Source organism: Protopterus annectens, chromosome 16.part0 (genome assembly GCF_019279795.1).
Source record: "Protopterus annectens isolate FY-2018-M chromosome 16.part0, PAN1.0, whole genome shotgun sequence".
In the NCBI taxonomy this organism is placed as follows: domain Eukaryota; kingdom Metazoa; phylum Chordata; order Ceratodontiformes; family Protopteridae; genus Protopterus; species Protopterus annectens.
Genome location: NC_056750.1, coordinates 70,010,958 through 70,024,904, shown reverse-complemented (window position 1 = coordinate 70,024,904; position 13,947 = coordinate 70,010,958). Strand labels below are relative to the sequence as shown.

The following is a 13,947-nucleotide window of genomic DNA, read 5'->3' as shown; positions in this document are numbered from 1 at the left end:
TACAGACCACCCTCTCAAAGTCAGGAATCCCACTCGGCTTTCCTGAAAACATTGGAGAACATGAAGATCTCTCTGAACACCATTATATTGGGTGACTTCAACTACCCAAACATTGACTGGGAGCACTGCTCAAGCCCCAGCACCTTAGCCCAAAGGTTCCTGGAAATTATAAACTCAAATGCTATGGAACAACTAGTCACAACTCCCACAAGAGGGGACAACATACTAGACCTGATCATTACCAACATGGGGACTCTATGCTCCACACCAGTAGTATATCCCTCATTGGTAAGATCAGACCATAAATTAATTTCACTGGATGTCCACATCCCGACCCCACCCCCAGCCCAGAAAACCACAGTGAAAAACTTCTCAAAAGCGAACTTCTCACTTCTCAAAACCGAAGTGGAATCCATCAAGGCCCCAGGGCCAGTGGAAACTATGGCCCAAACTGCAGAATCCTATATAAATGCATTCTACGGACATCTCCAGGAAAGCATGGATCATGCTATCCCAAACAAAACCAAGACCCAATCATCCAAAGGCAGGCGTCCAGTCTGGTGGACCCCTGCCATAAATAAACTATACAACAGAAGGAGGAGGCTACTACATGATAGAGCAAAATCCCTAATAGGGAAGGCATCTCTGATCAGTACTAGCAAAAAATTACGATCCCTCATAAAATCCTCCAAGGCCAGCTTCGAGAGTAAAATTGCACAGGACACCAAAGACAATTATAAGGCTTTTTTCACTTATGTTAGAAACCTGGGATGCAACTCCAAGACTTGTTCTGAGTTGATTCTAAACGACAAAAAATACACTGAACCCACAGACATCGCCAATATCCTGGCAGACCAGTTCAGTGCAAACTTCTCCACCCCCCCCACCCCCAAAATAGCAAGTATCTATCCCAGCAGAGGGCTGCCTCCCAAACATCTCTGATGCTCAGGTGAAGGCTGCCCTCTCCAAAGCAAAAAACACTGCTTCCATGGGACCAGATGGTGTCCCAGGTTGCGTCCTACATGAACTCCAAGAGGAACTAATCCCTCAAATAAAACAGCTATACAATCTCAGCCTCACTACAGGATATGTGCCCACAGAATGGCGTACAGCAACAGTGGTCCCACTCCACAAAGGTGGAGCCTCTACGGACCCTGGAAACTATCGCCCCATAAGCCTGACTAGCTTAGTCTGCAAGGCTATGGAGAGGATCATCATGGAGCTCATAAACAAAGACATTGGGGACCTACAGACACTAGATCCTACCCAGTTCGGCTTTGTCAAGGGCAGATCCTGCCTTTTGAACCTGGTTGACTTCTTCGAAACAGTCACCAAAGCCATAGATGAAGGGAAGGTAGTCCACACAGCCTATCTGGACCTTGCAAAGGCATTTGACACAATACCCCACTCGGGCATCATAGATAAGCTATCCAGCTTAAATATAAACCCCTATGTCACAAGATGGGTTGCAAACTGGCCCAAAGACAGAACCCACAGAGTGAGAATTGCTGGAGCCATGTCAGACTCGAAACCGGTCACAAGTGGCATCCCACAGGGTTCTGTCCTGGGACCACTCTTGTTCGGTATATAATTTTCCGAGGTACAGGCAAATGTGGGAGGACTATGGCTCACCAAGTTCGCAGACGACTGCAAATTGGGCACCATAATCAACTCTCCAGCTGACACAAACATCCTTCAAAAAGGTCTCACAGAGACAGATAACTGGTGCCAGCGCCATGGTTTAAAGCTAAATGCCAAAAAATGTATAGTCATACCCTTTGGCAAAAACAATGTGCCCACAAATTACCACATAGGCGGAAACCCATTAAGTACAGAGAAAGTTATTAGGGACCTGGGGACCCAAGTTGATAGCAATCTCTCCTTTGAAAACCACATTGCCAAAGTGGTTAGAAAGACCTTCTAAATAGCCCACCTCATCACGAAGGGTTTCACATCTAGATCAAGAGAGGTAACCGTGCCCCTTTATTCATCCCTCATCAGGCCCATCATAGAATACAATGCCCATTTTGGGATGTACCTTACCCAACACCTGCAGTAATTAGAAAGACCCCAAAAGTATCTCACCAAGAGGATCAAGGGTCTCAAACAGATGCCATATGCTGCTCGGTTGAAAAAACTCCAGCTGTACTCAGTTGCATACCGCCTACTTTGAGGCGATCTATGCCTGACATACAAAGCTGTGTCAAATCCAGAATTAATGGACATGCTCCACCTCAGTAAATCTAAATCCCTTAGAGCCACACGCTCGAGAGACTTGAACCTCAGCACAGAAATAAATAGAACTTGCTGGATGGACAGGTTCATAACCCAGAGGCTCCCTTCGCTCTGGAATAGAATTCCAGTTCATGTGAGGCAGAGCACCTCACTGAATCTCTTCAAGAAGAATCTCGATAGGTGGATGGGGGATCGTAGGTTTATCCCAGGGATTACTCCCGTGTCACTATTAGACAGAGGCACAGTAAACTAAACCTTAAAAAGGGCACAGTATACTCAAATCAAGGGGTGGCGTAAGCCATACAGAATCGGGCTAGGCTTATAATTGCCTCAGGGCAGATAGCCTAGTATGAACCTATATGACTCTGTCATTGTCCATGTTGGAGTGAATGACTTGAGACGTACGTCCCTGGACTACATGAAAAGAGACATGGAAGAGCTCTCGGATCATGTGGCCCAGGCAGGTATGACCCTAGCCCTGAGTAGCATCCTGCCTTCGCCCAGAATGATACCACAATATAAGGACAAAATGATTGACTTCAACAATTGGCTAAGCTTCTGGTGTCATTCAAAGGGGATCCAGTATCTGTCTGCCTGGGACGACATGATTGATAGACCACGATGCTTTGCCAGAGATGGTCTGCACTTGTCACCCTGGGATTCAGGTTACTGGCTAAGGCTCTTGCAACCCCTATAGTGCCTTTTTTAGGCAGCATTCAAAGGACAAAACCACCACCGTAACAGGTACAAGCATGCAAAATCTGAAGGTAATGCTACTCAATGCTAGAAGTCTAAACCTCAAAATGCACTCTCTCGAGGCACTCCTAAAAATGGAGAACATCGATATCTGTGCAGTAACTGAGACCTGGTTCAAGGCTCCAGAGAGCACCCCTGCAATACCAGGCTACAACTCTTACCACACTTTTCGGCCACCAAACCAGGACCGAAACACTAAAGGTGGAGGAGTGTCAATATTCACCAAGGATATTCACACCACCAGGCTAGCTGCCTAACACAATGAGTCTGAAATTCTCCAGGTGCAACTAACACTAGGTAAGACTGCAATCCAAATTGTAGCTTGCTACAGATCCCCCACCATACCCCAAGATTCTCACTACACCTTTCTAAACATAATGGAAAATATTAAGATAGAACCAAACACCCTAATACTGGGTGATTTTAACTATCCTGTCATTAACTGGGAAAACTACTCCTATACCAACACCTTTGCCCAACGGTTCTTGGAATTCATAAATTCCAACGCCCTGGATCAAGTAATCCATAGTCCCACCAGGGGGTCCAATATTCTAGACCTGGTCATTACCAACATGGGAAATCGATGCTCCACACCTATGGTCACCCCCTCGTTAGTCAGGTCTGACCATAAGCTAATCACCCTTAACATCCAGATCCCACCCCCACTCCCCAGTAAGGAAACCTCCATAAAAAACTTCTCCAAAGCTAACTTCATACTACTCAAGTCAGAAGTGACAAACTTCATGACACCCATGCAGACGGGAACTGAAAGTTCAACTGCTGAATCCTACACTAAGGCACTGTACGAGCACATCCACTCATGCATGAATCGTGCCATCCCAAATAGAACCAAGGTGCTCTCATTCAAAAAAAGGAAGCCAATCTGGTGATCCCCTGCCATAAACAAACTTTACAACAAAAGGAAGAAACTGTTGCAGAAAAGAGGAAAATCCCAGGATGCAAAAAAACTCCCTTACAAGCCTCAGTAAGAAACTGAGATCCCTCATAAAATCCTCCAAAGCTAGTTACGAAAATAAAACTGCCAAAGATTCCAAAGACAACCACAAGGCATTCTATAACTATGTCAAGAATCTAAATGGCAATGCTCAGATCTGCTCACAGCTAAAACAGAATGGCATTAAATATACTGATCCCAAGGATATTGCCAATATCCTGGCAGATCGATTCAGTGCCAACTTCACCCCCTAAATGGCCCATCTCAATAACGGAAGATTGCCAAATTCCGGTAATAATGGCCACACAGGTAAAAAACGCACTCTCCAAAGCTAAAAATACAGCATCCATGGGACCAGATGACATCCCGGGCTGTGTACTACATGAACTACAAAATGAACTGGCAACTCACCTAAGTGTCATGTTTAATCATAGCCTCACCTCAGGATTCGTGCCCACTGAGTGGCGCACAGCTACAGTTATCCCACTCCACATGGGGGGATCCACCTTGGATCCCGGAAACTACCTTCCCATCAGTCTGACAAGCCTTATCTGCAAGGCCATGGAGCGTATTATTATGGAACTTATAAACAAAGACATTGGCAACCTTCAAACACTGGACCCCACCCAGTTTGGGTTTGTGAAGGTCCGATCTTGTCTCCTGAACCTGATTGACTTCTTCAAATCAGTCTCCAGAGCCATGGACAAGGGTAAGGTGGTCCACACAGCCCATCTAGACCTTCCCAAGGCCTTTGACACCATCCCCCACTCTGGAATCATAGATAAACTTACTAAACTGGGCACTAATCCCTGCGTCACTCAATGGGTTGCTAACTGGGTTACTGAAAGAACCCACACTGTAAAAGTAGCCGACTCCAAATCCAGCTCCAGACAAGTGGAGTACCTCAGGGTTCAGTCTTGGGACCGCTCTTGTTTGGCATCTACTTCTCTGAAGTAGAGGCCAACACTAAGGGACTCTGGCTAACAAAGTTCGCAGATGACTGCAAACTGGGAGCCATTACTGAATCCCCAAATGATGTGGATACTCTACAAAAGGGCCTTACAGAAACAGATGCTTGGTGCCAGAGCCATGGGCTCAAGCTCAATGCCAAGAAATGTATAGTTATCCCCTTTGGGAAAAAAAATGTATCCATGAATTACCATACAGGTGGCAGTACACTAAACACCGAAAGTGTGATAAGAGACTTAGGGACACAGGTGGACAGTGGTCTCACCTTCGATAACCACATTGCCACAACAGTCAGGAAATCCTTCTATGTGGCACACCTCATCACTAAGGGCTTTTCATCCAGAAAAAGGAGGTCATTGTCCCACTGTACTCATCCCTCATTAGACCCATTATAGAATACAACGCCCCGTTTGGTTTGTACCTCTCAAGACATCTGCAACAACTGAAAAGGCCGCAAAAATACCTCACTAAAAGAATCACAGGCCTAAAGCAGATGCCCTATGCTGACCGCCTTAAAAAACTCCAGCTATACTCTGTCGCTTAACATACAAGGCCATGTCAAACCCAGAGCTGTTGGACATGCTACACTTAAAGAAATCCCAATCCCAATCACTCAGAGCCACACGCTCCAGGGATCTAAACCTTGTCATCACAATAAACAAAACATGCTGGAGGGATAGGTTCCTGACCCAGAGACTCCCCAGACTCTGGAATAGATTGCCCATACATGTCAAGCAGAGTGCCTCTCTGGTCCTCTTCAAAAGGAACCTTGATGATTGGATGGGAGAAAGGAAATTCACCCCGGGGATCATGTCAGTTGCCCTGCTAGACAGGGGTCCAGGGAAGTAAATAGTGTGGGAAGAAATAGCCAGGGAATTATTATGGCTTGGCTTGTATAGGCCCTAGGGCTGATAGCCTAGTACCAACCTATGATGTTTTATGGGAACACACAAAAATGCTAGGTAGACAGATAAATAAGTACTGAAGAATGTATGCAGGATGAGATTAAACAGGCAAAAAGAAGAACATTTATGACAAAAATAAGATAAAACAAAACATGGTTCTGTGAGGTAGAGAGAGTGAAATTAGTATAAAAAGTGTTAAAACAGTAAAAAGGTTGATAGACTCATACCTAATCTGAAACAGAGGTTCAACTTTCAGTACTTGAAAAAGTTTGTTGAGAAATTCTTCTGGATCTGTAAGTAAAGCAAAATAGATTTAATACTAAAATATAAAACAACAGTCATTAGTAATGCAGTTTCCTTTGTTTTACATCAGTTTTATGTTAGTTCTACTACCCTGTTCTGCCCGTACACACACAGCACACCAAACACCACACTTTCTACATCCTCTTTAGGAAAGGCAATGACTGCCTTGTATTGCTTAAAGATAAGCTATCATAAAGCATTTGGGGAAAGAGGAATACATATGCACCCTAACATCCCCACAAAACATGCCTATAAAGTTATGCCATACGGTATGGTTCTGGCATGCAGGCCACTTCTAAAGAAACAGGAACATGCTCTCCATTCAACTGAGAATGGAAAAGGGGAATTTGGTTACTCTGTCCTACCACGCTCAGGTGGTCATCTGATACCCAGACTAGTAAACACATCAGAGTCACTAACACTCTGAGTAAAAATACCAGCTGGACACAGTTGCTGCTAGTGAAACCTCACAATTTCTCTCTCACTCAATGTATTTCCTCTTCAGATCTGCTCATCAAACAAATATGATGGAGTGAACAAACCTGCTTTGCTGGACAAAGCCAGTTCATTCATAGCTTGTTGTATAACGTTTTATGAACTACTGGTTTCTAACAAGCACTCTGACCTTTGAAGAGACAAGATTTTATTGAAAAGAATCAATCACATCATCTTCTTTGAAGGAATGACTAGATAAAAGAACTGTAGCTAGTTGATACATGTCTGAGAGTGTGCCTGTATTCTGGCCAATACTCGAGCAACACCACATCTCATTACAACAGACTAAAAGTACAGCTACCTGCCGTAACTGTGGGACTCTCATCTCTGAAGCCCTAAATTACAAAGTAAACCATAAGGACCACAGCAAATATCAAAGTTCATGGTACTTCTTTCAAACCTTTACTAAAGGGGGAGGAGCTAGCCCCCTGCATCCCCACACTCCCACTACTTTACTAACTCTGAGATCTCTGTACTTTGAAATAAAGGAAGTATCACAATCTTGGACTTACCCTTTTCCCCACTTTTAGTCTTGCTTTCTGAGTACCAAACGTTACTCATTCAAATGTCAATAAGACTCCACAAAATACTAACTAAAATGTCCATTACTGCTTTTTATAAGTAAGGTGTTATCACTTCTTGTAAGTTCATTAATTCACTTCTCGTTAAAAACTAGGCACCATGGATAATGCAAAATGCAGTATTATATGTAACCTAGTCCATAAATACATTTATGATCTAAAGCAAAATAGTCTTGGGTGCACATTAAAAAAAACTTTTCTAAACATAAATAAATATAAAGAATATAATACACAATGCATACCGCTCTACACAGCCAGACTTCTAAGCATTAGTGCAGTTTCACTTATTCTCTAGTATTAACTTAAAACTTTTTATCTTCAGTAATTCTGACTTTTCTGGGAGTTCTCCATTAAATTGTTTAATCTTCCTGATGCCTGCAATCCTGACAGTTCCTAGGATTTCTGCTGCAGATGAGGCAGCTGGAATGTTAATGTGGTGATGGTCAAAAGTGTGTGTGTGTGTGTGTGTGTGTGTGTGTGTGTGTGTGTGTGTGTGTGTGTGTGTGTGTGTGTGTGTGCGTGCGTGCGTGTGCGTGTGTGTGTGTTTTGGAGAGGGGGAGGTGCTTTTTGAAATGCCTCCCATGGCTCTCACTTAGGGTGCAGTTTGCACTGGGGATTTAATATGTGCCACATATCTATTGCAAGCAGTCTTGACAATCCACCCTTACCCTTTACTGCAGTACACCCAGACATCCACCCTTACCCTTTACTGCAGTGCACCCAGACATCCACCCTTACCCTTTACTGCAGTGCACCCAGACATCCACCGTTACCCTTTACTGCAGTGCACCCAGACATCCACCCTTACCCTTTACTGCAGTGCACCCAGGCATCCACCCTTACCCTTTACTGCAGTGCACCCAGACATCCACCCTTACCCTTTACTGCAGTGCACCCAGACATCCACCCTTACCCTTTACTGCAGTGCACCCAGGCATCCACCCTTACCCTTTACTGCAGTGCACCCAGGCATCCACCCTTACCCTTTACTGCAGTGCACCCAGACATCCACCCTTACCCTTTACTGCAGTGCACCCAGACATCCACCCTTACCCTTTACTGCAGTGCACCCAGACATCCACCCTTACCCTTTACTGCAGTGCACCCAGACATCCACCCTTACCCTTTACTGCAGTGCACCCAGACATCCACCCTTACCCTTTACTGCAGTGCACCCAGACATCCACCCTTACCCTTTACTGCAGTGCACCCAGACATCCACCCTTACCCTTTACTGCAGTGCACCCAGACATCCACCCTTACCCTTTACTGCAGTGCACCCAGACATCCACCCTTACCCTTTACTGCAGTGCACCCAGGCATCTACCCTTACCCTTTACTGCAGTGCACCCAGGCATCCACCCTTACCCTTTACTGCAGTGCACCCAGGCATCCACCCTTACCCTTTACTGCAGTGCACCCAGGCATCCACCTTACCCTTTACTGCAGTGCACCCAGACATCCACCCTTACCCTTTACTGCAGTGCACCCAGACATCCACCCTTACCCTTTACTGCAGTGCACCCAGGCATCCACCCTTACCCTTTACTGCAGTGCACCCAGACATCCACCCTTACCCTTTACTGCAGTGCACCCAGGCATCCACCCTTACCCTTTACTGCAGTGCACCCAGACATCCACCCTTACCCTTTACTGCAGTGCACCCAGACATCCACCCTTACCCTTTACTGCAGTGCACCCAGACATCCACCCTTACCCTTTACTGCAGTGCACCCAGACATCCACCCTTACCCTTTACTGCAGTGCACCCAGACATCCACCCTTACCCTTTACTGCAGTGCACCCAGACATCCACCGTTACCCTTTACTGCAGTGCACCCAGACATCCACCCTTACCCTTTACTGCAGTGCACCCAGGCATCCACCCTTACCCTTTACTGCAGTGCACCCAGACATCCACCCTTACCCTTTACTGCAGTGCACCCAGACATCCACCCTTACCCTTTACTACAGAGCACCCAGACATCCACCCTTACCCTTTACTACAGAGCACCCAGACATCCACCAGCTCCCCGTCAGCTCCTACAGCATCCAGGTTGCTAGTCTGTCCTGGGTCACTGGGGTCACAGTGTTTTTCTCCTTTGCACTGCACAGCCAACACTTTTCTGTAATTATGTGAAGTATGCAAGCTCTATAATATCCAAACCACTTATATGAAACCAGAATAAATATTTGCAGTGTAATCTGTTGCTGATAATCAGTGCTACAATTACTGGCCTCAAACTTCCCCTCAGATTAATTCGTGATTGAAGCAAATTCTCTGGCAGGAACATGTTGACTGCACTTAGGAAGACCTTTTACTGGCAACACCACTGCAGGAAGGAAAAAGCGCCCACAGTCTATGGTACAGGAACACCTGCATCACATTAACTCATTTATAATAGGTGCACAGGTATTTACTAGGCTAATGACCACAAGGACCTTTTTAAGCCTAGCCATGCATCCCAAATCTCTGACAAGTTATGATACCCTTAATAAGTGTAAGCAGAGATTTGGGAACTGAAACATTTACAATCAGGGGCCTGGGAGACTAACCATTTACAGGTCGCCTGTGTCCATTAGAGACATACATGTCAAGCCAGGGATGAATTTCCTGTTCCCAATCCAGTTGTTCAAGATGCACTTGAATTGGGTTAGGGAGAAACTCTGCTTCATATGATAGGTCTAATGAATGCCAAATACAGTGGAACAATGACTTCCTTGGACTTAGATGCCATGCCGTTGTCTAGAAGTTGTGCAACACAGAATGACGTCCTCAGTACTGAAGACACATGATGGTCAAAGGCTAGATTTCTATATGTGTGTGTCCCTGACTACTGGGTCAACTCTAAGGGATGTGTTGTCAATATGACTGTCACCAGGGGTGGATAACGTCTCAAAGGATAGTATTATGCACTTCTTGGCATTTAGTTTTAGTCCATAGCTCTGACACCAATTGTTTGTCTGTGTCAACTCCTCCTGGAGAACATTTGTGTCAGTGTAGGATTCAATGACAGCTCCTAATTTACAATCATCTGCAAATTTAGTCAGCTAGAGACCACTGACATTAGCCTTGACTTCAGAGAAGTAAAAGCTAAAAAGGAACTGTCCAAGGACTGATCCTTGAGGGACTCCACTTATGAACTGGCCTCTTTGTAGAGGTGGACTCCCCAATTCTAACTTACTGGATCCTGCCTGTGAGCCAGTTGGCTATCCACCAGGTGACATATGAGTTTGTACCTAACCTCTTGAGTTTGTCAACAATGCCCGAGTGAGGTATCGTGTCAAATGCCTTGTCCCAGGTCAAGGGAGGCAGTGTGAACCATTTCCCCCTCATCCACTGCTTTGGTTACCTTCTCAAAGAAGTCCACCAGGTTGAGTAGACATGATCTGCCCTTGACGAAACCAAAATGGTTTATTCCATCTCCAGTGATCATTTCCATGATAATTCTTACCATAGCTTTACATACAAGACTAGTGAGACTTCTGGGTCTGTAGTTTCCAGGGTCTGTAGACGACCCATCTTTGTGCAGAGGGATGATTGTTGTCTTTCCCCATTCATGAGGCACAAAGCCTGTTTGGAGGCTACAGTTAAACAGTAATTCCAGATGCCCTGATAGGTCATGTCTCGTGCTATTTAGAAGGCATCCTGGGATATTGTCTGGGCCCACTGATGCAATGTTCTTGGTCTTAGACAGAGCATTAAGAACCTGTTCCCTAGTGATAAGTGGGGGGAGTTATATTTGATGGTATTTCCTGACGGAAGGTTGAGGGAGAGAGAGGGGTAAAGTTGGAGCTGAATTTAACAGCCAGGAGGTTTGCTATATCTTCTGTCTCAGTATAGGTGGCTCCATTTACAATGAACTCTGCACACAATTGTGTATTGCCTTTGAGGATGTGGACATAGCTAAAGAATGCTTTGTCATTGTCCTTGGCCTGGGAGGCCAAACTTAACTCAAATTCGGCTTTGATATACTTTATTTACCCTCTGAGTTGTTTAGTTTGGTGGGAGTGCATTTATCCTGCTGGGTGCTGCAACTCCTAATTTTTGCCATGATTTTCTTCCTTCTGTTATACAGTCTGTTGATTTTGTGATTCCACCAGGGTGGCTTGTTTTGTGACTTTCTTTACTTCTTCCTGGTGGGTACAGCTGCCTCTATGCAGCTATTACATGGTTATACAGGCTTTCTGTGAACAGCTCTGCATAGACTGCAGTGTTCTCAGGGTTTATGGGGGGCTTTAATTTTTTCCAGGTTATCACTTAATAGCAGGAGGTCAGCCTTAGATTAGTTCCTGAATATTCTAGGTTAGTTGGTGGTCCCAGTTTTATTTTTACTTCAAAGGAGACCATTTTGTGGTCTGACCTTAACAGGGAAGGCATCACAGTAGGAGGTGTGCAGCACTCTCTCATATTAGTGACAACTAGATCCAGTAATGGTTGCACCCCTGGTTTGTGTATTGACTATATGGTCCAGGGAGTTCGTTTACAAAATCCAGGAATCTCTGTGCCTGTATGTTTGGTGTTGTACAGGATTTCCCAGTTAATAGTGAGGTAATTAAAGTCACCCATGAATATGGTATTGGGTTGGATGGTTAGTGTTTCTAATAAGTTTAAATACAAGGTATGTGTTTCCTGGGTCATAGAGGGGGACCTATAGCTTGCAAGGAAGTGGTACTGGATTTTCCATATGGTGCTTTGAACATGGAGCAGCTCAAGTGCATTGCCCTGTTTGACCAGCTTTGAAGTACATTTATTTGTGATGTAAAAAGAGACACCTCCAGCTTTACTGCCTGCGAAGTAGCTGGTCTAAATGTGTGGAAGGCATTCTAACCTTGCACTGTTGGTGTGCTCTCCGTGGCTTTAAACTATGTCTCAATGGCCGCACAGATGTCAGCATTCTCTAGGGTGAGGACAGCTTCTAGGGAGTGGATTTTTTTGTTTAGACTCCTAGCACAGAGCAGTAATACCTTTAGATTTTCTTGGTTTTGATTTGCTATGTTGGAAGTACTTTCAGTTTGGCATTACCTACACATTATGGGGAAAGACAATGTTTTAGCTAATATTTGAAAGCCTAGAGGGCATCTGTGCAGACCATCACTGGCAAAGCAGTGTGGTCTGTTGACCAACTCCTTCCATGCTGACAAATATTGCACCCCCTTAGAATGACACCAGAAACCAAGCAATTATTAAAGTCGATCATCTTTTGTTCATATTGTGGCATCATCCTTGGAAAAAGTAAAATGCTGCTCAATGCTAGGCTCATGCCAGCCTAAGACACATATTCCAAGAGTTCCATGTGTACAGGGAAAAACCATGCCACAGAAATGGCAAGCTGCCAACAACTCAGGTGACAATATGAAGGATACAAGCTGTTGGATAAAAACATTACTCTCGGACTGCAGATCAGCAAATACTAATTACTTTTCAGCATGCCTACATTCTGCAAAGTGTAGCAGGTCAACACTGGATTTTATGCCAAATCATACATGTAAATAACACCCATAAATACCTAGTGGCTAATGCAATTTCATCCACCTTTCCATTTTATACATTTTTAGAGCAGCTTAAGGTAACAGACTGCAGCTAAAAAGACAATTTTAACAACAGATCATACCTTTCTCTTCACTCGTGAAGCCAGCAGATCCAGGGAAACCAGTTTCTTCCAAGATTTTTCTCAAGGCCATTACTTTGGTGGCACAAACATAGCCATGCCTGTGGTGATAAAAAAAAAACTGTCAACTAAATACTGCTTTTTTGTCTTGCTACCCCTTCCACCACCAGCACCACCTTACAGCTCTGTGACAGCATCAGTTTCTTCTACCTGGCTTTTAAATGATGAACTGGTCTTCAGTTAAAATGGGTTTGTAATTTCCTGGTATTTGACTGATTTTAATGTGTTTAAACAATGGCCAATGACACTCCAAGCATCCATTTACCCATTCGCCTCTCCTTGTGCATATTCTTAGCCTCATTAGCTCAAACCATTAGATACTCAGTTTCTAACTACAACTATTGTACTGACTTATTAGCAATACGTGCATAAGTACCTCCTCATCCAAAACAGTCAGTGAATACAAGATTAACTACCTACATACAAAAGAAAACAGAATTTGGTATAAAATATAAAAATTAGGGAAAAAGTCATTAAGTTAATACAAAAAAAGTAGATGTAATTATTGACAATGTGCTGCACTGGTTTTGATTCTTGTTTCACTGTCTGACAAAACACGACTACTGCTGGGGTGAAATAAGGAAAAATGATTTATGTAAAAACAAAATAATGTGCTAGCGGGCAAACACCATCACTGCAGAAAACCACGCATCTCTTACGAAGGCGTCTGATGACTATTTTCTTTATCTTTGCCGGACGGCCTGATATGGAGTTTCTTTCGGCCATCTGCTGAGCCACTTTCCAGAAGCTGCTGCCTTGTTCTTTGGCTAACAAATAAATGTTATTTGTATTGACATCATAATAAAAAAGTACATCATAAGAGACATAAGCTAGCTGCAGTGATGCTCCATGCAGTTCCTGGCACCTCCTTACTCCTGCCTTCTTCCTGTCTATCTCAAACAGTCACCTTCTGCATTCCTGTCCTTTCCTGTGCATGTGCATTTGCCCAAACCACAGTAATCTGTTCTTTGGCTTCTGCTCTTATGTCCCCATTTCTTCATCTGTCCTCACAGTGTGCATACCACCACCCATCACAGGGAGTTCACATCCATCGGCTCTAGCTTTCTCAACTGCTC

General features: G+C 44.4%; 1 protein-coding gene across 1 annotated transcript in view; it reads right to left on the bottom strand.

Moving 5' to 3' along the window:
- Window positions 1–13,947, bottom strand: part of LOC122790731 (ubiquitin carboxyl-terminal hydrolase CYLD-like) — an 855,039-nt gene that overhangs the window by 378,811 nt on the left and 462,281 nt on the right. Inside the window, exons 10-11 of the mRNA XM_044058312.1 lie at window positions 12,815–12,912; window positions 6,048–6,111 (exon numbers count right to left, since the gene is read on the bottom strand). Coding sequence (XP_043914247.1) covers window positions 6,048–6,111; window positions 12,815–12,912 — 162 coding nt within the window. The remainder of the gene's footprint in view (window positions 1–6,047; window positions 6,112–12,814; window positions 12,913–13,947) is intronic.